At 44.2% G+C, this 25082-nt stretch overlaps 1 protein-coding gene across 50 annotated transcripts in view; it reads left to right on the forward strand.

Annotated features, from left to right (window-relative positions):
* ANK2 (ankyrin 2) overlaps nt 1-25082 on the forward strand; it is an 812025-nt gene that overhangs the window by 667903 nt on the left and 119040 nt on the right. For 12 of the 50 annotated variants that reach the window (XM_075349554.1, XM_075349661.1, XM_075349525.1 and 9 more), the window contains 5 exons: nt 1012-1156; nt 4550-4564; nt 7816-7918; nt 10537-10637; nt 13956-13991. In XM_075349554.1, the coding sequence (XP_075205669.1) occupies nt 1012-1156; nt 4550-4564; nt 7816-7918; nt 10537-10637; nt 13956-13991 (400 nt within the window). The remainder of the gene's footprint in view (nt 1-1011; nt 1157-4549; nt 4565-7815; nt 7919-10536; nt 10638-13955; nt 13992-25082) is intronic. The other 38 variants (XM_075349768.1, XM_075349643.1, XM_075349867.1 and 35 more) reach the window with 12 other exon arrangements.

Below are 25082 nucleotides of genomic sequence, written 5' to 3' on the forward strand. Positions count from 1 at the left end.
GGTGCTTTACATGCTGCGACATCGCTAGCGATTTTGCGAGCGATAGCACCCGCCCCCGTCCGTGCGACATTTGGTGATCGCTGCCGTAGCGAACAATATCGCTACAGCAGCGTCACACGCACATACCTGTTCAACGACGTTGCTGTGACCGCTGAACAATCCCTTCTTCAAGGGGGAGGTGTGTTTGACGTCACAGCGGCGTCACAAAACGGCCACCCAATAGAAGTGGACGGGCGGAGATGAGCGGCCGGAACATGCCGCCCACCTCCTTCCTTCCTCATTGCCGGTGGACGCAGGTAAGGAGATGTTCGTCGCTCCTGCAGTGTCACACATAGCGATGTGATATGCTGCAGGAACGACGAACAACCAGCGGCATGCACCACCAACGATATTATGAAAAGGAGAGACGTGTCAACTATCAATGATTTTTGACGTTTTTGCGATTGTTGATCGTCGCTCCTTGGTGTCACACGCTGCGATGTCGCTAACGACGCCAGATGTGCGTCACAAACACCGTGACCCCGACGATATATCGTTAGCAATGTCGCAGCGTGTAACGCACCCTTAAGACTCTGCTCACATGTCCGGATTTTATCCGTGTAAAAAAAATCAGGATCCATTAAAAACAGAGTAAAAATGGATGCAAAATGTTTCTCTTAAAAGAAACGGATACATTTGAAAATGGACACTTTGGTTTTTGCTTGTTTTTATTCTGTTTGTAATGGATCCATTTTTGTTAGAAATTTCGTTAAACTTACCTAGTGTTATGAGCATGTACACTGCAAAATAACCTATCTAATGATGGATGACATAACAGATTACCATCTATTATGAATGGGATCTATTTCCCATAATCCTTAATATAAAAAAGGCATCCAATAAAAATCTGTAGTGTAGTTTCAAAGCATGAAGCTTTGCTTAATCAAGTAACATATTATTAGTTATTACTGTTATATGTAATGTTTGTGAGATATGAGACACGCCTAAAGCTTCTGTACTGACTTTCACAAGGAGATGATACAATGACCGGAGATGGAGGAGAGTACTTGCGACCTGAAGATTTAAAGGAGCTAGGAGACGATTCACTGCCCAGCAGTCATTTTCTGGATGGAATGAGCTACCTGAGGTACAGCTTAGAAGGAGGACGCTCAGAAAGGTATGCCGATGTAGCTGAGGTGTAGCTACTGTGACTACAAGGATATTTTGTATCTTGTCTTCCAAGACGCGACTACGTAATTTTCTTTAATACATGATCGAAAACTGTTGTCATTTGCGAGCCATTATTTAAAAATGAAATAAAGATCATAGTCTTCCAAATAATGTTTAATTCATTGAAGTGTAGGTTCACCTCAAATTAACATAGATTTTAGGATACAGAGGATAAGCTGTGGAAGAAAGCACAATAGGGTCTTACCAGGCAGGGCATCAGGCAAATGTAGGTGGACACGCTCTCCTAGTGAGGTTGTGACAGTCACAACTCCTATATTCACGCTGTAGGAAAGGCGAACAGCTGCAGCCCTGGAGAGAATCGATAAATGTGAAACAAAATGAATCCGGCTTATGCCGCGCTATCACCAAGGAATCGATGTTGATTGATTATTTCATCCTTTTATTCTTTGTACAGGTCATTGCGTTTCAGAGATTGCAGTCTTCTTCATCAGGACATCAAAGAAAGAACATCAACAATCCTTGTTTTTTTGTTGATGTACTTTCTTTGATGTCCTGATGAAGGAGACTGCGATCTCTGATACCCATTGACCTGTACAAAGAATAAAAGGATGAAATAATCAATCAACATCGATTCCTTGGTGATAATGAATCTGGTTTATGCCGCGCTATCACCAAGGAATCGATGTTGATTGATTATTTCATCCTTTTATTCTTTGTACAGGTCATTGCGTTTCAGAGATTGCAGTCTTCTTCATCAGGACATCAAAGAAAGAACATCAACAATCCTTGTTTTTTTGTTGATGTACTTTCTTTGATGTCCTGATGAAGGAGACTGCGATCTCTGATACCCATTGACCTGTACAAAGAATAAAAGGATGAAATAATCAATCAACATCGATTCCTTGGTGATAATGAATCTGGTTTATGCCGCGCTATCACCAAGGAATCGATGTTGATTGATTATTTCATCCTTTTATTCTTTGTACAGGTCATTGCGTTTCAGAGATCGCAGTCTCCTTCATCAGGACATCAAAGAAAGAACATCAACAATCCTTGTTTGTTTGTTGATGTACTTTCTTTGTAGTCCTGATGAAGGAGACTGCGATCTCTGAAACACATTGACCTGTACAAAGAATAAAGGGACGAAATAATCAATCAACATTGATTCCTTGGTGATAGCGCCGCATAAACCCGATTCATTTTGTTTCACGTTTATGTATTTTAAGATGGCAGATTTCATAAAGAATTTTAGATCTTTTTTTGCATAACTGATGACAAAATTGTTCAACTTTCTGGCGTTAATATAGACCTTTTTGCATACTGTTTTTTTTCCATCTGTAACATGGAGAACTGGTGACTTTAGTCGCACAAGTGATCCCATCAAAGACTGCGTCTTCATTTTTGTCATCAGTTCTGGAGATGAGTGAACCCAACTTTAAAGTTTGGGGTTTGTACTGAACACGTAAAAAAAAAATCTGTGTCCAAGTTCGGAGGTCAGGTGCTGTACGTCTGCTAACCACTCGATTTATTGTCCCATAAATTATGCAAGCTAGTTTATTTAGTAGCGTATTACTCCAGGCAGCTCAGCGCTCTTACAGAACATAAGTAACATACTGTACCTTTAAAACAGAGCTATAATGTAAGTTGATAGAATAAAAGTGGCTTCAGGTAAAATGGCAGCGTTGTCACTGCTGAGCGGTAAATGGATCATACAGAGGTTTGCTTCGTGATGAGCTCATTTCTGCTTCCCCAGCATGGTGCATTCCCAGTGCTTTACTACAATTAACTTCCAGTTTAGCAAAATTGCTGCTTCAAATTCAGAGAAGATAACCGTGATTATCTCCACAATGGAGGCAAATTTCCACAATTTTACATGGCTTCTAAAAATAACGTTCCCTATTTCATCAGACTGATGTTGCTTTGCATTTTTCATGCTGAATTGATCCAGAGATGACAGCTAGAATTATATCATTTACTATAAAGCAGTGTTTTTAAAAACTCTCTACAGGGATGTCAGATGGAAGCCTGTAAGTTAGCTGGGGAGTTCACCATGCCACATGGTGGGCAGTTCACCATGCCATCTCTACCACGTTCAGTAGCAGAGACCTTGTAGAGACTATAAGGTATTGAAGAACAATTGTTTTACAGAACTCATGCTACTCTTACTGTTGTTACTGGTATTATTACACCGTAACCTCTTCAAAGGGAATTTATCACCTGATTTTTGTTATGGAATCTGAGAGCAGCATCATGTTATGGCTGAGATCCTGATTCTAGTTCTGATCTGCACGTTGTCATTTTAATATAATCACTGCTTTCACTTTTGCAGAATGCTGAGCCCTGTATAACCCAGCACACCTCATTGATTTACAGCTTTCTGTGTACACTCTATATTAACAGGCAGCTGCTAATCAGAGAGCAGAGCAGTAGATTACAGAGAGCAGTTGACTAGGAGGAACAAGACACCTAGTCCTGTAGTGGGAATCTACTGCTGATAAAACACTGATTGTATTGAAACAGCAACAAACAGCGTAGTAAGGCCACATCTCTGGAATCAGGCTCTCTATATTATGCTGCTCTCAGATTACACAGCAATAACCTGCTTACCTTTAAGCCTTTAAGGTTTTTGTACACAATGGTGCCCACAGACTTTAGTGTAGCCATGTGATTCTCTTTACTATTGTTTAAAGGGAATCTGCCCACTGATTCATGCTTCCAAACCACGGGCAGCACGACTCAGAACCTGACTGCATAATTGCAGCAGAACATCTGCCACTACTTCAGATGATTGACAGGTCTCACCTCTAACAACCAAATCATGCAGCCAGGCAATTCATGAAGTTCGTGGTTTGGGCTACGTGAATCAGCTGACGGGTTCCCTTTAATTGTTGTTGGGAAATTCCAATTTTCACTATACAGTGTAATTATCTGGACATGTATGTGTCTGTAAGGGCACGGAGAGCACACACACCCATTATAGCCAATCTGCATATGGCCATTTTTCCACAAATGGTTTGTGTGAAATTAATTTCAGCATTCCCTGCTTTGGTTCCATTTACAGACCAAACCAATGAATGTAAATAGGCAGTTCCTGCACTCATCTGATATGTGGACGAGCACATGGATATTTACGGATACGACTGGCCCAAGCTTTCGTACGGCATCTGACCTCAGCCTTAAACACTTTGGAAAAACTGATATTATTACTAACATCAAGCCAACCTCACTTCCATGTATATACATGGTCCATGACTAACTAGACGTTATTTTGCCTGATCTTACCGGATACCCTTTTATTTCTGACTAATGCAGCGTTTCTTCATAACTATCTCCCTTTCATTATTTTTTCTTTCCATTTCATTTGTGTGGATGCTTCCAGCAGCACCATGCCTAGGTAGGTATGACATTGCATGGCACCACTGTGTTTTCCCTGTGCTAACCCTCCACCACAGACTCTCATCCATCATTGCCTCACGTACTCCTCACATAACTGCCTGTCTGCTGTGTAAGATCAGTGGCTGTAGATCTGTATGCTGCTATCACTCTATAATAGCTTTTACTCAGTCTACACTTAAGTGTTTTACCAAATAATAGCATTTTACTAATCTGTGTAGTATGAATCCTTAATACAGTGCGCCTTGACAGCATTGGACACATACTTTACATTTCATTTTATACATATTGTTCATTACTATATTACTTATTTCTTGAGTTAAAGCATAGCCGTCATTTTAACTTTAAGGCAGAGGCCACACGGGGATTTGTGCGAGTCCTCACATGACACTCTGCTCACGCTCACATCACAGCAGGAGCAGAGTGTCATGTGAGTGTCATGCGACTGTGGTCCAGTCGTGAGATTAGACCACAGCTGCAAAGGGGGGGGGCACGGCGCTGCGGAGGGAAGGGAGGGATTTATCTCCCTATCTCCTCTGTTGCTGGCTGATGCGAGAATCGCACTGCTCTCGAGTTAAGGGGGCTTTACACCCAACGACATCGCTAACGAGATGTTGTTGGGGTCACGGAATTCGTGATGCACATCCGGCCTCGTTAGCGACGTTGTTGCGTGTGACACATACGAGCGACCGCTAACAATGTAAAATACTCACCAAATCGTTGATTGTTGACACGTCGTCCATTTCCCAAATGTCGTTGCTGCTTTTGGATGCAGGTTGTTCATCGTTCCTGAGGCAGAACATGTGTGACACTGCAGGAACAACGAACAGCACCGTACCTGTGTCCTCCGGCAACGAGGTGGGCGTGTCTTTCATGCGGCTGTTCTCCTCCCCTCCGCTTCTATTGGACGCCTGCCGTGTGATGTCGCTGTGACGCCGCACGAACCGCCCCCTTAGAAAAGAGGCTGTTCGCCGGCCACAGCGACGTCGCTGGGAAGGTAAGTCCCTGTGACAGGTACTAGCGATATTGTGCGCCATGGGCAGCGATTTGCCCGTGACGCACAAACGACGGGGGTGGGTGCGTTTGGCAGCGACATTGCTAGCGATGTTGCAACGTGTAAAGTGGCCTTTACACTGGTGTAACGCGAGAGCAATGCGATGTTTCTCTCACCCCCATAGACTTGAATGGGTGCGAGTGAAACAAGCTCGCATTGCACCCGCAGCATGCTGCGACTGTTTTCTCGGTCCGATTAGGGCTGAAAAAACAATCGCTTATGGGAGCTGCCCCAGAGAGTAATATTGGTCCGAGTGGAATGCGACTCCGTATTACTCGACGTGTGTGCTAGGCCTAAAGGGGGCTTTACACGCTGCGACATCGCTAATGCGGAGTCGTTGGGGTCACGGAATTTGTGACGCACATCCGGCCGCATTAGCGATGTTGCTGCGTGTGACACCGATGAGCGATTTTGCATCGTTGCAAAAACGTGCAAAATCGCTTATCGGTGAAAGGGGGGTCCATTCTCGATTATCGTTACTGTAGCAGTAACGATGTAGTTCGTCGCTCCTGCGGCAGCACACATCGCTATGTGTGACGCCGCAGGAACGAGGAACCTCTCCTTACCTGCCTCCCGGCCGCTATGAGGAAGGAAGGAGGTGGGCGGGATGTTCCGGCCACTCATCTCCGCCCCTCCGCTTCTATTGGGCGGCCGCTCAGTGACGTCGCTGTGACGCCGCACGGACCACCCCCTTAGAAAGGAGGCGGTTCGCCGGTCACAGCGACGTCGCCGGGCAGGTAAGTATGTGTGACGGGTCTGCGCGATGTTGTACGGCACGGGCAGCGATTTGCCCGTGTCGCACAACAGATGGGGGCGGGTACCCACGCTAGCGATATCGGGACCGATATTGCAGCGTATAAAGTAGCCTTAAGTCATAAATCAATAGTGCACATGAAAAAAAAGTAACTTTGTAATATATCTTGTCAGAGAATCTGCTTCTTTCTTCTCCCAGACTAATTCACAGGTAAAAGCTGTATTCAGTGGAGACCGATTTTTCTATTACTGAGATAGGAGATGACAGTTAGTGCTTTTAGTATTCTATAGGGGTGAACTGGAAGCAGATAGACATTCTGCTGCATGTTCTCCTGAAACATCAGTTACACTTCTCCATACAACTTTGAGCACCAACTTTTATCTCCTATCTCAGTAATGAAATATCTGTATTTACTGAATACACATTTTCGCTGGGAATTGAGAATTTTGAGTGTGAATGATCAGTCCCTAAATAGGAAAGGGTTCTTTACAGTTAGAGCAGTCAGACTGTGGAATGCCGACCACAGGAGGTAGTAATGGCAGACACTATAACAGCTTTTAAAAAAGGGCTGGATGATTTCATCAATACACACAACATTGTTGGTTATAAATGATTTAGTGACAAAATTGTCAGAGGAAGGTTAAACTAGATGGACCTAGGTCTTTTTTCAACCTATGTAATGAAGCAGATTTCTCTGATGACATATTACAAAGTTTTTTATTTTTACTTGTACTATTGATTTATGAAACAAATGATAGTTACTCTTTATTTGTGACATGCTGTCTTACGGAGGTGTTCTGCAGGGACATTTGACGTGCCCACAGGCCCGTGTTATGGATCTGCAGGGGGTCTGTGAGCTGCCATAACGGGTCCGAAGCCCAAAATACCCTGTTATTTTTTGGAGTGCTATTTATCGTATATTCATGTGTCTGTTTCTTGTTGTCAAATCAAATGCTCTCGTAATGTCTCTGGCTGTTTGTGCTTTGTTGGTTTGTGTTAGTGTCATATAGCTCCTAAGTGAATCCACCAAAGCAGTATCTTCCAGGGGATATGCACTAATCTCAATCACGATTATTAAATCATTTTTCCATCTCAAAATTGTAATTTATTTTGTTTTGACTATCCAGTTGAGCTATTACCAAAAAGGCATATATATGTAGGGCTATAATAAAAAAAACAGCAACCAGTCAAACAGACCACAAAGCAACTCTGAAGACTTTGTACCAAGGCTGCGATCACACTTACGTTTGGGACATTTTGACTGAGCTCATCCATGGGTTCTGTAAATCCAATAAGTGGGAACTTTTTGTATTTAGAATGTGGTCGTTGCAAAAATTAACTTTTTCCCCTGGAAGCTGCATCAGGCGCTAATTGCTAATTTTTCCATTCACCTTTTCCATTTCACCCTCACATTTCTGGTGATTTGTATGTGTCAACCGACCAGCCTGCGATCCTTCAGTTCAGACAGGTCCCACTCGATGAGTCACCACAATTATCCTAGGGGCAGTGCCATCATAGACGACTCCGTCATCATTCCTCATGACCAGGTGGGTGATCCATTTGATTTTATTCCACACTACTGTATATACAGCAGCTCTGTATGTTTGGGGGAATTATTTTCCAGCGTCATGTCCAAGTATAGAATAATTTAAAAATCCATTTTATTGCAAATTCGTTAAAACTAACACTCAGGTGGACATCCAAATTAAAAAACGTCTTACGTGTTTCGAGCATAGAGTGCCTCTTAATCCTGGCAGCTCTGTGTGTATATTTTATTACCTCCCAAAAATGACCATTCACAATTCCTCCAGGAGAAATAGGTATACTTATCAAAGAGTTATGGTTATGAATTTGGAGGAATAATTGAGATGCAAACCTTTCAAATAGGAAGCTGACCATCAAAACTACATACAGTATATTAGAAAAGTGAGTACACCCCTCACATTTCTCTAAATATTTTATTATATCATTTCATAGGACAACACTGAAGATATGACACTTTGATACAATGCAAAGTAGTAAACAGTGTAAATTTGGTGCCTGCCAAATAACTCAACACAGCCATTAATGTGTAAACCACTGGCAACAAACGTGAGTACACCCCTAAGTGAAAATGGCCAATTGGTGCCCAAAGTGTCAATATTTTGTGTGGCCAAGCTTATTTCCAAGCACTGCCTTTACTCTCTTTGGCACGGAGTTCATTAGAGCTTCACAGGAGCCACTGGAATCCTCTTCCATCCTTCATGACGACATCATAGAGCTGGTGGATGTTAGAGACCATGCGCTCCTCCACCTTCCATTTAAGAATGTCCCACAGATGCTCAGTAGAATTTAGGGCTGGATAAATGCTTGACCAGTCCAGCACCTACCCACAATTTCTTTAGCAAGGCAGTGGTCATCTTAAAGGTGTGTTTGGTATCGTTATCATGTTGGAATACTGTTTTTCAGCCCAGTTTCCAAAGGGAGGGGATCATGATCAACTTCAGTATGTCACAGTACATGTTGGCATTCATGTTTCCCTCAATGAATTGTAGCTTCCCACAGCTAGCAGCACTCATGCAGCGCCAAACCATGACACTCCCACCACCATGCTTCACTGTAGGCAAAATACACTTGTCTTCGTACTCCTCACCTGGTTGCAACCACACACTCTTGACACCATATGAACCAAATAAGTTTATCTTGGTCTCATCAGACTACAGGACATGGTTCCAGTAATCCATGTATTTAGTCTGCTTGTCTTCAGCAAACTGTTTGCGTGCTTTCTTGTGCAACATCTTTAGACGAGGCTTACTTCTGAGAGGACAGCCATGCAGAGCAATTTGATGCAGTGTGTGGCGTATGGTCTGAGCACTGTCAGGTTGACCCCCTCATCTCTTTCACCTCTGCTGCAATGCTGACAGTACTCATACATCTATTTTGAAAAGACAACCTCTGGATATGATGCTGAGCATGTGCACTCAACTTCCTTTGTCGATCATGACGAGGCCTGTTCTGAGTGGAACCTATCTTGTTAAACCGCTGTATGGTCTTGGCCACTGAGCTGCAGCTCAGTTTCAGGGTGTTGGCAATCTTCTTATAGCCATTTTGTATATAGAGCAACAATTCTTTTTTTCAGAGATTTCTTTGCCACGAGGTGCCATATTAAACTTCCAGTGACCAGTATGAGAGAGTGTGTGAGCGATAACACCAAATTTAATGCACCTGCTCCACATTCACATATGAGACCTTGTAACACTGAGTCACATGACACCAGGGAGGGAAAATGGCTAATTTGGCACAATTTTGCCATTTTCACTTAGGGTTCTACTCACATTTGTTACCATCGGTTTTGACATTAACAGATGTGTGCTGAGTTACTTAGAGGACACCAAATTTACACTGTTATACAAGCTGTACATTGACTACTTTACATTGTATTAACGTGTCATATCTGCAGTGCTGTCACATGAAAAGATATAATAAAATATTTGCAAAAAATAACAGGGGTGTACATATTTTCTCACTTTTGTGATGTACTGTAGTTGTCATACATTGGCACAGAGGCTTAATGGTGGCACACATTGCCCTGTACAGCTCCATCGTACAGTGAACTACAGGGTCTTTATGTGCCACCATACAAATCTATTTGGGGTGCAAAGAGTATGTGTGCAGGTGTCTATACCTTGAAGGAGAAAAGCACCATGTTCTTCATACAGAACTACCTATTACACGTGTGTGCCATACCAAGAGGAGTGTAAGCCCTGCTTTCAAGGTTACAATCTATGAGGAAATAGGGGTAGCACAAAAGGTAAAAGATACTAAGTACTTGTCGCATATCATTATAATAAAGAAAAGCATTAAAAGAAATTCTGTATGAGCCAGTCACCATCCAGCATCTGTACAGTACAGGTACAAAGAGCTACCAAGTGCGAGGAAGAGAGAACAGGGTATAGTTAGATTATTGAGCTGAGGTGAGGTGATGGGCCAGTCTATAGAAATATGTTGAACCTATGGATGCTGGGAATTTATCGGATTGTCTGCAGTAGCGCATTCCAGAAAACTTTTTCAGCATGAGAGCAGTCCTGGAGACGGGAATGAAAGGTTTAGTTTATAGAGGATGTTATTCTTAGTAATAGATAGTAATAGATAGTATATTATAATTTACTTCTGCTTAACTGTTTAGGTCTCGTATTTAACAAAGACAGAACAAAACTCATATCGTCTCAGCTGGGGAAATGACAACCTGGACAATGTGGCACTCTCCTCCAGCCCCATCCATTCTGGGTGAGTAAAGGAGTAAATATGATTTACAGAAAACAATTGTAAATATTTATTTCATTAAGAAAGTGTTTGTGGCCATCATGGAAGATGAAAAAGCTACTATGTACCCAGAGGAGTCAATGCACTGAGGTAAAATAATGGATATTTTACAATCACGGTACATTTATGATTCAGTAGTGTAGTTCTGTATTAATATGCAACAGTAGAAAGCTTCTTATGTTGTCAGTCAGGACTGTTTTTATCACGCTGCTGTTTATCATGTTCATGTTGTTCAGGGAATTATTTTGGTGACATAAGTGGGAGTTGTTATCTCTGATTTCTTCGCTTTATTGTAAGATCACATTGAATGCCTGTCTACAGTATTAGAAGAGAGGTAGGCCTAGAAATGAGACTCCTTAGATAATCATGACGGAATTTGCATCTTACAGTCAATTACTGTATGTTACTTCAAAATGTCTAGAATCTAAAATGCACAGCTCTCCGTCACCGTGGGCATAGATTTGTTCCCCCTTCCTTTCAATCCCCATCGAAAGCTTTAGGTTAAGGCCATGCAAAGTGTTTGTGTGATTTTACTGAGAATTGGCACTGTTTTTAAATGAATGTCAGTTGGTAATGACCATGTGGGTTTGCAGGTAAAACATTAGAGTGAAGCGCTATTCATGGGTTAGGGACGAGTTTCTGAGAACAGGTTCCCAACACATTTGTGGTATCCTCAGGGAGTGCAGATCGGGTAACTGCTGTTTATTCTAACTCCCACTCTTCAATCTGATGTTTTTGGCTCAAAAATTCATATGTGCCTTTTTCTCCTGGAGACCGGTATCTTCAGTGCTCTCTCCTTTGATACAATCTATGCTCAGTTGATTGCTTACTTATACGCTTCATGTTTTTACCCTGTAGAGCAGTGTTTCTCAACTCCAGTCCTCAAGATCCACCAACAGATCATGTTTTCAGGTTTTCCTCAATCAGGTTTTTAGGATTTCCATAATGTTGCAGAAGTGATGGAATTATTCCCTGTTTAATATTGAAGAAAACCTGAAAACATGATCTGTTGGTGGGTCTTGAGGACTGGTCTTGGGAAACATTGCTGTAGAGTCATTAACAACCACTTATGGCATAGCTTCAGGTGAGTCAGGCAGACCATGGTCATCATGGGACAATAATCTCTGATCCCCTGACTGTTCTTGGAAAATACAACTGCTTATGGCAGCCTGTCCACAGTAGGTCTGGTTTGGCCATGTTGGTTCTGGATTTAGCTGGTAGCAAGTATCGAAGTACAGCTCATGTCCTGCTTTCAGCTTTCCACTTAATACCCGACCATGGAGTCTGCGAAAGGAAAAAACCACAGCAAGGAGACAATAAACAGTCTAGTAAATAATGGGTTTCTGGAGCGAATGGTTGTACCAACCTTTGTACCTCTGCAGCTGCCTCCAAGGCTTGTTGAGTCTTCTGCTGGGCAAGACTTATCTCCAGTACACTCAATCCAAGTCTACCTGATGTGATCTTATTAAAGACATATGCCACCTAGACAATGCAAATCAAGCCGCCCAGCTATCTTATTTGTAGCAGCATTTGTAGGAAGAATGGACTGTTACATAGTGGTTACTTAAGCTGGGTTCACACATAGCGACAGCGACGTCGCTGTTACGTCACCATTTTCTGTGACGCAACAGCGACCTTGTAAGTTGCTGTTATGATCGCTGCTTAGCTGTCAAACACAGCAGACGCAGCAGCGATCATAACGACACGTGTCGCTGTGCTACATGTGCAGAGAGCAGGGAGCCGCACACACTGCTTAGGGCTGGCTCCCTGCACTCCTAGCTACAGTACACATCGGGTTAATTACCCGATGTGTACTGCAGCTACATGTGCAGAGAGCAGGGAGCCCGCACTGGCAACGAGAGCGGCGGATGCTGGTAACGAAGGTAAATATCGGGTAACCAGGGAAAGGTCTTCCCTTGGTTACCCGATGTTTACGCTGGTTACAGCTTACCGCAGCTGCCAGACGCCGGCTCCTGCTCTCTGCTCGCTTCATTTCGTCGCTCTCTCGCTGTCACACACAGCGATGTGTGCATCACAGCGGGAGAGCAACGACCAAAAAATGAAGCTGGACATTCAGCAACGAGCGGCGACCTCACAGCAGGTTCCAGCTCGTTGCTGGATGTCACACACAGCGACAGCGACGGGACATCGCTGCAACGTCACAGAAAATGGTGACGTAGCAGCGACGTCGTTGTCGTCGTCGCTGTGTGTGACACCACCCTAACTGTACATAATATATGATGATGTTGAGCTACCGGTAATTTAATTGGTAGCCATACTTTAGAGCATCTCTCTTTGCTATAAATAGAGTGTGGACCACCCTTTAGGGCTCCTATATCCTCTAATAGTATGGACAACTCTTGTAATTATGATATCTCCATTCAGAATATTCCCTCTCACAGTACTATAGTGTATATATAGGTTTACAAGGGAACCTTTATGGTATGTATTAGCATATTTTACAGCTAAGGGAATAGGCGGCATATGTAGCTAGAACACTTGTTCCCTAACAGTTTGACAGTCCAGGTTAATAAAGACTTGTTCTGACGAATCCTGGATACTTTTATGCACAAGTTATTATAGGAAATATAGTTTTCATGAGTTATTTCTGGGGAAATAACTGCTTGTATTTAATCTGGCCAGTAAGTCACGTAGTATGATCATTCTTTTCAATTTTCATTAACTAGTAGAGAAATTGTGGCCCTTTAAAGGCTGCTTCAGACATCTGTGTAAATCGGTCAGATCACAATGCTTGAGCTGGCCAGAGGTATTCCGACCAAAGCGTGACAGCTTCATATATGTCTAAGTGGCTGTGACACTTGAGTCAGGAGAGCTATGGACAGTACATGCCTTGTGGTCCGTGCTCTGACCAATTTACACAGATGTCTAAAGGAACCATTACGTTGTCCGTATGGATAAATCATGCTAATTTTCCACATCTGCACCCACCGGTAGCGATAGCATGGAGCTGGGACCATATCAAGTAGACCAAATGCCATATTTGAAAAGTGTTTACTATCATGCTTAGTTTTTATATGCTCATAACGTTTTTTCTTTTGACGTTGACAATCACACTTATGTAACAATTGAATTTTTGAACTAATGTATGAAGAAAGTTGAACATTTGCATGGTTGAAGTCAGTATAAACTGGACCATTTTTTCACAAATCCATTAGTTCTCTGTAAGTGACATGATGATGGATATACCTTTGCTACATTTATTACCACTGTCTCTTTTTCTATCTCTCCTTTATTTCTCATGATTAATCTGTTCTGTTGCAGCCGCATGTCTCCTTGTCTTGATCGAGACCACAGCAGGTGATCCTTTGTGTTCAATATGTGATTGCATTGTTTCCACATTGTATGCCAATAATTCACATCAGGATGCATTAGTGTTTTGACGTCTAATGATTGGCACAACATTGACATAACATTGACACAACTGCATTGGACAGATATTCAAAATGTTTTACTTCTAGAATCATTCTCCTGAAAAGTTTTTAAGATACTTGTAACAAATGGCACCCAACCCAGCCACTCATGGACTGATTTTTCTTAAAAGAGAAAGATGATGTTGCAATCTGTTTCCCCCTTGTTTGTTTGCTAATATTACACGAGAACCTGTCTTGTTCGGTTAAGTCTTAGGAATAGTGTGTGTGGAAAACAGGTCAATACTCATACAACATGTAATCTACTAGTTGATGTGATCTGTTTTCATAATGGTAGTCTCTAACTATGCTCCCCACTGATCGAAGCTCAGCCATGATAGGCGTGTTTGATATGGAGATCTAAAATGTAAATACAATCTATGTCATAAAAGGTTAAAAAGGTTAAGATCCAGCTTAACCACAAGGTTAAATTCAGACACTTTGACCCCAAGTCATCAAAGCAATTATTCAAAATTGGTTTGAAGAATATAAAAATTTTTGTGCAGCCCAGAGTTGCACAAAAATTTGCAACTTTTGGCATATTCATGTCAGTTATCTGCCAAAGTAGGTGATGCAAAAGTTTGGGCACCCTGCATAGTTAGTACCTAGTAGCACTCCCTTTGGCATGTAAAGTCTTTCAATTTTTGTTTGAGGGATATAATTCATCCATTCATCCTTGGAACAATCTTCCAGTTCTGTGAAATTCGTGGGTCGTCTTGTATGCATTCCTATTTGGAGGTCTAGCCACAGAATTTCAAGGATGTTCAGATTAGTGGACTGTGAGGGCCATTCATTCACCTTCAGCTTGCGCAATTTGAGGTTGTCTATTGTGGAGTTTGACGTGTGTTTAGGATCATTATCGATTTTTAGAAGCCATTATTTTTTCAACTTCAGCTTTTTTCAGATGGTGTTATGTTTGCATCAAGAATTTGTTGTAATTTCATTGATTCCATTCTTCCCTCTACCTGTTAAATGTTCCCTGTGCCATTGACTGCAAAGCAACCGCAAAGCACGATTGATTCACCCTCATGCTTAATGGTTGGCAATATGTTCTTTTCCTGAAATTCTGTGCACTTTTTTCTCCTCCCATACCTTTAATCATTGTGTCCAAATAATTCTATCTTAAGCTCATCAGTCCACAGGACATATTTCCAAAATGCATCAGGCTTGTTTAGATGTTCTTTTGCATACTTCTGATTATGAATTTTATGGTGAGGACATAGGAGAGGTTTTTTTATGATGACTCTTCCATGAACACCATATTTGTGCAAGTGTCTCTGAACAGTAGAAAAATGTACCACAACCCCAGAGTCTGCTAAATCTTCTTGAAGGTTTTTTGTAGTCATGAAGTTGTTCTGATTTGCCTCACTAGCAATCCTACAAGCAACTTTCACAGAAATTTTGCTTGGTCTTCCAGACCTTATTTTGACATCCACTGTTCATGTTAACTGCCATTTCTGATTTACATTCCAAACTGAGAAAAAGGCAACTTGAAAACGTTTTGCCATCTTCTTATAGCCTTCTCCTGCTTTGTGGGCCTCCACTATTTTTATTTTCAGAGTGCTAGTCAGCTGCTTAGAAGAACCTATGGCTGTTGTTTTTTTGGCACAAGGTTAGAGGAGGCTGGGTTTTTATAAAGATGTGAAATTTGCATCACCTGGCCTTTCCTAACGATGATAGTGAACAAGCCATAACCCCAACAGGCTAATTAAGGTCTGAAACCTTGATCAAAGTTATGGGCACACAAATTTCCAATGGTGTCCAAACCTTTGCATCTGGTCATTTTCCTTTTTGTAATTTTTAAAATGTAAAAGATGAAAATATACTGTATATGTTTTACCTAAAATACAAAGGAAATGTGTCATCTTGAGCTTGATGCCTTTTAGAGATTATTTCATGAACTTGCTCAACTTTTCACAATAACAATAATTTTGACCAGTGGTGCCCAAAATTGTGCATGGCACTGTAAGCAAATACAATGTTAAATTGTATACTTGGCATCAATGCTAAACAGATTCCATTTCGAACCCTTTGGAACATGGTCATGTACCTGATATTTTTGCACGAGTCCACATAAGTTGTTTTTCTTATATGGTGTGAAAATAATGAAATATTTATTGAACCAAATTTTTTCAACAGTTGAGACAAATATATATATATAGTCAATGGAAAGAGAACATTTACCCCCCCCCCCACACCACTAGTCTTATATTGCTAGCTTGCTAACTTGAAGGGGTTGTCCACTACTTGGACATCATCTTCTAAATCATAATCTTCCCCCAAAAGTAAAATAATAACACTATACTCTCCTCTGAGGCCAATAACATTCTAGCAGTGTCAACACTGATTCTCCCGGGACTCAAGTTACTTTATGTAAGGCCTAAAACACACGGCATGAAAATCGGTGCGAGTGGAATGTGATAAAACATCGCATTCCACTCGGACCAGTATTAGCCTATGTTTCAGCACCCATGAGCGATTATTTTCTCAGCCCTAATCGGACCAAGAAAACAATTGCAGCACGCTGCGACTATAATGCTTTCCTGGTTTCTCTCGCACCCATTCAAGTCTATAGAGCGAGAGAAAAATCGCACTGCACTCGCAGTACATCGGTATACCGCGAGTGCAGGGCGAGAATGGCAATAGCCGGCAATGGAGGAGAAAAAGATAAATCCCTACCTCCCCTCCTCAGTGCCGGCCCTCTCCTCCTCAGTGTCGGCCCGTTCTCCACAGCTGAGGTCCGATCGCATGATCGGACCTCAGTCGCAGTGACACTCGCATGACACTCGGCTCCCGCTGTGCTGCCAGCGTGAGCCGAGTGTCATGCGAGGATCGCACTAGTCTCCCGTGTGGCCCCAGCCTCACACGATCCCTGTGGTCAATCAGCGGCCACTTCAGTCTCTCCTCCTTCAAACGTAATTGACATCCAGAGGAAGTGACAGCTGTGACTAATGTCTGATTTGTTCAAAGGAGGGGAGCGTGAAGTGGCCGCTGATCCAAGCATCTGGAGAGTCAGTGCCTGCATCGCTAGAATGGTTATACATAGTGTTTATAGATACTATTAATTTCTTAGGGAAACCTTGTGGTTGAGGGTTGTCAGAGTAGTGGACAAGCCGTTTGAGACAACTGTGAAGTCTGCATTTTGGTAGTTCCCGTTCAATCATTGTTATCGAGTATCGCAGGTACTCGGATGTTTTCTCTGTGAAACAATGACCACAACGCACACGCTTGCTTCATTATATGATGTGAGCAGGCACCCCAAGGAGAGCCATTTGCAGTGTCTGAGTGTACGGTACTACTGTATGTCCAAAAAAAAAAGTCTTTTTTAAGACATGAATGTAAAAAATGCAATTTTGTTTAAAAATGTATAATCCCAGTATCTCTGTGTTAACAAACACCTTAAAAAAACACTGCTTCAAATATACACCAAAAAAGTGGAATGACAGATAATGCTTGTTGAATACAGTATGTACAGTCATGGCCAAAAGTTTTGAGAATGCCACCAAAATTATATTTTCACATGATCTGTTGCCCTCTGGTTTTTAATTGTGTTTGTCTGATGTTTACATCACATACAGAAATATAATTGCAATCATATTATGAGTACCAAAAGGTTATATTGACAGTTAGAATGAGTTAATGCAGCAAGTCAATATTTGCAGTGTTGACCCTTCTTCTTCAGGACCTCTGCAATTCTCCCTGGCATGATCTCAATCAACTTCTGGATCAAATCTTGACTGATAGCTGTCCATTCTTGCATAAGCAATGCTTGCATTTTGCAAGAATTTGTTGGTTTTTGTTTGTCCACCTGTCTCTTGATGATTGCCCACAAGTTCTCAATGGGATTAAGATCTGGGGAGTTTCCAGGCCATGGACCCAAAATCTCTATGTTTTGTTCCATGAGCCATTTAGTGATCACCTTTGCTTTATGGCAAGGTGCTCCATCATGCTGGAAAAGGCATTGTTGGGCGCCAAACTGCTCTTGGACAGTTGGGAGAAGTTGCTTTTGGAGGACATTCTGGTACCATTCTTTATTCATGGCTGTGTTTTTAGGCAAGACTGTGAGTGAGCCGATTCCCTTGGCTGAGAAGCAACCCCACACATGAATCGTTTCAGGATGCTTAACAGTTGGCATGAGACAAGACTGGTGGTAGCGCTCACCTCTTCTTCTCCTAATAAGCTGTTTTCCAGATGTCCCAAACAATTGAAAAGGGTATTCATCTGAGAAAATGACTTTACCCCAGTCCTCAGCAGTCCACTCCCTGTACCTTTTGCAGAATATCAGTCGGTCCCTGATGTTTTTTCTGGAGAGAAGTGGCTTCTTTGCTGCCCTCCTTGAAACCAGGCCTTGCTCAAGCAGTCTCCGCCTCACAGTGCGTGCAGAAGCACTCACACCAGCCTGCTGCCATTGCTGAGCTAGCTCGGCACTGCTGGTAGTCCGATCCCGCAGCTGAAACAGTTTTAAGATACGGTCCTGGCATTTGCTAGTCCTTCTTGGGCGCCCTGGAGCCTTTTTGGCAACAATGGAAGTTCTTGATGATGCGATAGATTGTTGACTGAGCTGCAATCTTTGTAGCTGCGATACTCTTCCCTGTTAGGCCATTTTTGCGCAGAGCAATGATGGCTGCACGTGTTTATTTAGAGATAACCGTTAACTGAAGAGAAACAATGATACCAAGCACCATCCTCCTTTTAAAGTGTCCAGTGGTGTCATTCTTACTTAATCATGACTGATTGATCGCCAGCCCTGTCCTCATTAACACCCACACCTGTGTTAATGGAACAATCACTAAAACAATGTTAGCTGCCCCATATTAAGGCAGGAATGCAATGATGTTGAAATGTGTTTTGGGGGTTAAAGTTCATTTTCTTAGCCAATATTGACTTTGCAAGTAATTGCTGTTAAGCTGATCACTCTTTATGACATTCTGGAGTATATGCAAATTGCCATTAGAAAAACTTAAGCAGTAGACTTTGTAAAAATTAATATTTGTATCATTCTCAAAACTTTTGGCCATGACTGTAGATAGCAGTGCTTATGCAGTAATGCCAGCAGTGCCTTTTTCATCTAAACATTTACCGTATTCAATTTTGCAGCATGTATATAATTGACGCAGTTGCTCCTATATATTTCTTGACTATTTTTCTATTTTAAAGATGAATTAAGGAATATTGTTACCAACAGTTGTTCTTACAATATTATGGGATAATTCTTTTTACAAGCTGAAGCAATAAGTGTTTAAGTGCTCATATAGCCTTTAAAGGGACTTCCCGCTTCAAAACAAATATCTTTAAATATAATCTGTCAGAACAAAATGACTAAACTAAACACAGTCACTCTGTGAACCCTTGGTGTTGCCAAGCAATTCAGTGCACCTTTCCACCTACTTGTTTTGTATATATCTGAGCCCCTTCGTCTTTCAGAATTATGGCTTTACGGGGTGCGCCTAGTGCATGTGCTTGATTTGATTTGTCATTTTATGCTGACATACTCCTTTTCAAAGGGAATCTGTCAGCAGGTTTTTGCTATGAAAGCTGAAGACAGCGTGCTGCAAAGTTTAACACAGGAAATTTAGGGCTGCCTGTGTTGTCACAGTCCAATCTTTTATTTATTTGTTATGCTTGTTTAAGCGGCAGGATCTTTTTCATTGCAGGACTACAAAGTCAAGTGCATTCCCCCTGCTGTGATTGGCACTTCACTGTCAATGTATAATCTTTATAGAGTGTTGTATTGAATTGATGATGCCCTACAATTTTTTAATTCACTTTTTTTCTCTATCTGGTTCTGCTTTCGAGATAAAAATGCTAACTCCGTTGTTTTCCACCATGTGGCACTATAGGTGGTTTCATTACGTAGCGCATGGCTACTTTACTATACCTAGACACCACTTCTATTCCTATAGCTGCCGCCGTTCTCAAGTTAATGGCGGTGGACAGGATGTGGGTGGACACACTGTATAGAGGCTGGTGTGGGCAGGGAAGCTCACTCAGCTCTGCTAGATTGCTAAAACTAAAAATTCTGATTATGTCAGAATGGCTGCACCCAGTAATCTAAGTGATACCTTGTTGGATTCAGGATCTCTTTGCCTACATCTTGCTGCTTTCAGCTGACAGATTACCTTTATATGGCTGTTCTCAGATTTGAAAGTTATCCCCTATCCATAGGATAGGGGATAACTTTCTGATTGTTGTGGGTCTGACAGTTATGACCAGTAATCCTAAGAATTGGGCTCTGAAATGTCTAATAATCCTCTATGTGACAACTGTAGATAGTCGAGCACAGTACACAGCCTTTTCTGACAATCCCATAACAGATGACTGGAGTAGTGGCACAAATGTGTGGTCACCGCTCTATTGCAACAGAACATTTCAGAGCCCCATTTTTAGGATTAGTGGGCGTCACAGGAGTTGGAATAAACCTTTAAATACAGTTATAATAGAAACATATAGAACTCAATAATTTACTTTAATTTTAGGTATCCCAGTCCAACTATTATCAGCATTCCAAGTCCAAGCAAGTCTAGTTCTGTCTTGGGTTCGACATAACAGAGTTTCTAGTGCTGGGACATCATCAGTGCTGTGTGTGGAGGGGGCTGGTTGACTGACCATTTCAGTAGCTAACCAAGCCCCCTACTCTATCTTTTAATCAGCCGAGAGACAAAGTGGCTGACTAAAGGCCCCTTTACACACTGAGACTTTCTAGCGATCCCACCAGCGATCCCAACCTGGCCGGGATCGCTACAAAGTCTCTGGTGAGCTGTCAAACAGGCAGACCTGGCCAACGACGCAACAGCGATCCGGACCTGCAGAACGACCTAGCTAGTCATTGGGGACGTTGTAATGCAGCATTTTGAAAGGGAAGTCGCTGTAAAGTCCCCTTTACACACTGAGACTTTCTAGCGATCATGCTGCACAGCGGGAAACAAAGGACCAAAGAATGGTCCTGAACGATTTGTAGCGATCAGCAACTTCACAGCAGGGGGCAGGTCGCTGATGTGTTTCACACACTGCAATGTCGCTGGGGAGGTCGCTATAACGTCACAAAACCGGTGACGTTACAGCGATGTCGTTTACGATGTTGCAGTGTGTAAAGCCACCTTTAGCTACTGAATTGACCTAGCCGGTTTCTTTCATGTACAGAACTGATAACTTGCTAAGTCAGTATTAGAATGGAATTGGAGCTGCCAGGATCCAGGGCTCTACTGATAAGATGGGGATATCTCTGGAAATCATTTTTTGAAGTGGACAGCTCTTCGAGGTCTATACATAATATTAACTATAATAAATAGGAGTAGTAGAAAGAACCATGTCTAGTGACATGTGCCAAAAATAATTTCATCAATCTAATACTTCTCCCGGAAGAATACATAATTTTTACCTCATTTTATAATTTTATCAACTTTTAAAATAAAGCTTGTTTATTTTTGTGTTGGCCTGTAATTGATATATATAGTATGTGTATATATACAGTATATATATAATCTGTGTGTGTATGTTTGAGTATATATATAAAATGAAACACTTTTTGCTCCCAATTTTGATGAGCTGAGCTCTTAAGATCTAAAGGGTGCTTTACACGGTGCGACATCGCTAACGATATATCGTCGGGGTCACGTCATTAGTGACACACATTTGGCGCCGTTAGCAACATCGCAGCGTATGACACCAAGGAGCGACGATCAACGAGCGCAAAAACGTGAAAAATCGTTGCTCGTTGACACGTCGCTCCTTTTCCAAATATCGTTGCTGCTGCAGGTACGATGTTGTTCGTTGTTCCTGCAGCAGCACACATAGCTATGTGTGACACCGTAGGAACGACGAACATCTCCTTACCTGCGTCCTCCGGCAATGAGGAAGGAAGGAGGTGGGCGGGATCTTCCGGCCGCTCATCTCCGTCCCTCCTCTGCTATTGGTCGGCTGCCGTGTGACGTTGCTGTGAAGCCCCACGAACCGCCGCCAGCCAGAGCGACGTCGCAGGGAAGGTAAGTCCATGTGACGGTGTCGCGGGCGGAGGAGGGGACGCTGCGCTCGCCCACTGCTCGGGTCCGGCTGCCGCTGCTGCTGCGGCCTGCTGCTGCTCGATGGCTCGAGCGATGGGCCGGATCCCGGGGACTCGAGCGGCGCTCCTCGCCCGTGAGTGAAAGGGGTTTGGTTTTTGGGATAGTTTATTGTCCGTGACGCCACCCACGGTTGTGGTGATTGTGTGGACACCACCGCTGCTCTGTCTGGGGATCCCGGGAGTGTTGGTATGGAGCAGCTAGTTGTTGATTTGCCCTTCCGTGGGTAGGGGGTTTGGTGATCCCGGGGCCCAATGATGGGGAGGTCAGGATGGTGGACAGGCGGGTTATGGGGCCTGTAAAGGTGCAGGGACGCAGGGGCAGCGCTGTGCCGCACGGCACGGAGGTACTCACTCAGCCAAAGGATGATGACACAGTTCACGGTAAACAAACGGCTGGCTGGACAGGTCCCTCGGACGGCTACGGTGCTGATGTTCCCTGCAGTTAGCAGTGACGGTCACTTCCCTGCACCTAAGTACGGTTCTTTGGTAGCGATGGATTCCCACCGGTAACCCGCTCCCCAGCTTGGATATGAGCCGGAGGAGCCCCTCTCTTGCCTGCAGGCGCTGGCCCTGAGAAACTGGTGCCCTGGCGGTGGCGGTGTCTCTCTTTAACGGTCGGACTGTTGCCTTCAATCGGGACTTGGTTGTTGGGAGACCCAGAGGTCCCCTTCACTGACGGATTTGGCAAATTCACGGCGACTCCTAGCCTTGCCGGGATCCGAAAGGCCCCTGCCAATGGTGCTGGCTTCTCTTCGTATACCGCTCTGGTACCGCCGGGCCACCACCCGTCCATGGTCCTTTCGGCAACCTCCAAGTAGCCTCTCCTGCAGACGGTCACCGCCGTCTGCCAACCTTGCTGTCTCAGTCCGGGGCACACACCCGGACTAACTTCAGGCTTTTCAACTGTCACTTTCTCTGTCACTACTTTCACTGTCCTCCTTCTCCTTCCTCTCACTTTGAACTCTCCACTTAATCTGCCTGGTTTTCCCACTTCCAGGGCTGTGAACTCCTCGGTGGGCGGAGCCAACCGCCTGGCCCACCCCCTGGTGTGGACATCAGCCCCTGGAGGAAGGCAACAAGGATTTGTGTTCTGACCTTGGTGTTCCTGCAGGGAATGTGGGGTGCGTGTGGTGTTGTGACCTGTGACCCCTGGCTTGCCCAGGGCGTCACATTCCCCCTTAGCAAAACGCAGACCGTCCTCGGGCTGCCCGTCCAACACCGGTTTTATTTTCCTTTTTTTTTTTTTTTTTTCTGAAAGATAAAAACAAGACATACAAGTAAAAGAACATCATCCCACATCGGGAGGCACATTGCTTGAACGTTACGGTAACGAACGGTTGCGGCTGCCGCTCTCTCCTACCCAAGTGACCTGGCCCTGATGCTGCCCCTAGAAAACAGGCAGCACCCCCTTGACCCCAGTCCTTAACCAAGTTACCCAAGCGGGATATGTCCTTCCCCTCCAGAGGGTAGCCACCGGTTCCTGTTGTGGCTGGGCCCCAGCCTGCTCTAATGCGGGCCCTCCCTCCAACCTGCCTCTCCGGAGGCGGTAACGGTGCTGCAACGGAAACATTTTTATTTACAAGCCACTTAACGTCTGTGGTTGCCCTGCAAGTTCACGGGCTTGTCCATTGAAAGTTCTCTATGCAACTTTTTGTGGATGGTCCCCACGGGAACAACAATGCCGGCAACGGCCGGTTCCAATCACGGTAGACAATCAGGTTACTCCATCAGTTGATCACTTTCATTTGCAAACTTTTTCAAACTTTTAAACACACACAGACTTTCTGGTCCCAACGGGGACGGTGCAACGGTACTCCGCTGCCATCACTCGGAGTCCTCAGCTAAGGCGAATCCATCCCCCTCCACTAGCATATCAAGCATGCACTGACATGCCCGCTGTGACAGGGGCACCCGGTACCCATTTCCACCGGTACGCGGGGTATGGAAAACCACTGGGCCTCCTACATAGTGGGCACGCTCACTTGCCTCCTCAAGCTCAGCAGAGGACCCGGGGCTGGGGCCAGAGTCATCATCTCTTGTTCCTGCGTCAGGCGGGTTACCGCCAGCTGCCGCAGCCTCCCGGCCTCCAGCATCCAGCACTTCAGACCCTGCTGCGGTAGCACGGAGCAGCAGATTAGGCGAGCTTACACTGAGGCGCCCCATAAGTAACGGCTAAGGTGATGCATAGGCCGAGACTAGGCCGGGCCCCTCAGCCGCAGCGGCCGGTCCTGGTAGGACATAGGGACGTGGGTCACTAGTCGACTCTGTTACATCCATTCCCCCTCCGTACATCGGGGCAGTTGTAATCAGCATCTCCATCTCGTTGGTCCACTGCTCCATCATCCGGAAGATCTGATCCTGCTGACGCTGGTGGAATTGAATCACCCGGGCCTTCATCCAGGCCACGGTCCCGGGCTCGGGGTCTGGCACAGTCACTACCGGGACTTCTGGCACCATTCTTTTAAGGGGCCGCGGTCCTAGCGGTTTCCCCTGGTGTACTTCAGGGACGTCCTGGACGTCTGCAGCCGGCTGGCCCGCCGGGGCGGCTTGGCAGTGTATCGCTACCGGTTGGGCAGGTAGCGGGCCTAATGGCGGAGCGGCAGCAGCTATCACGGGTAGCGGGGAGAGAGGCAGGGTGAGCGGAAGCCGGCCGGGCCCCTCAGCTCCAATGGCCGATCCCTCAGGAATACAGGGGTGTGGGTCTCTTACCCGCTCCTCCAAATCCTCTTCCAACTCGCGTCTCCACATAGCAGCCACCACGTCCGCCATGTCGGTCTCCCACTCCTCCAGGAGGAGTTGCATGTGGGCCTGCAGACGATTACTCAGCGGGACGGTCCGGTCCCTCAACCACGTCGCCGTGCCGGGCGCGGGGGTCTCGCTGTTATTAACTGGATCGGCCATCTCGGCAGTCGTGCTTTCCAG

This window comes from Anomaloglossus baeobatrachus, chromosome 1 (genome assembly GCF_048569485.1).
Source record: "Anomaloglossus baeobatrachus isolate aAnoBae1 chromosome 1, aAnoBae1.hap1, whole genome shotgun sequence".
Classification (NCBI taxonomy): Eukaryota; Metazoa; Chordata; class Amphibia; order Anura; family Aromobatidae; genus Anomaloglossus; species Anomaloglossus baeobatrachus.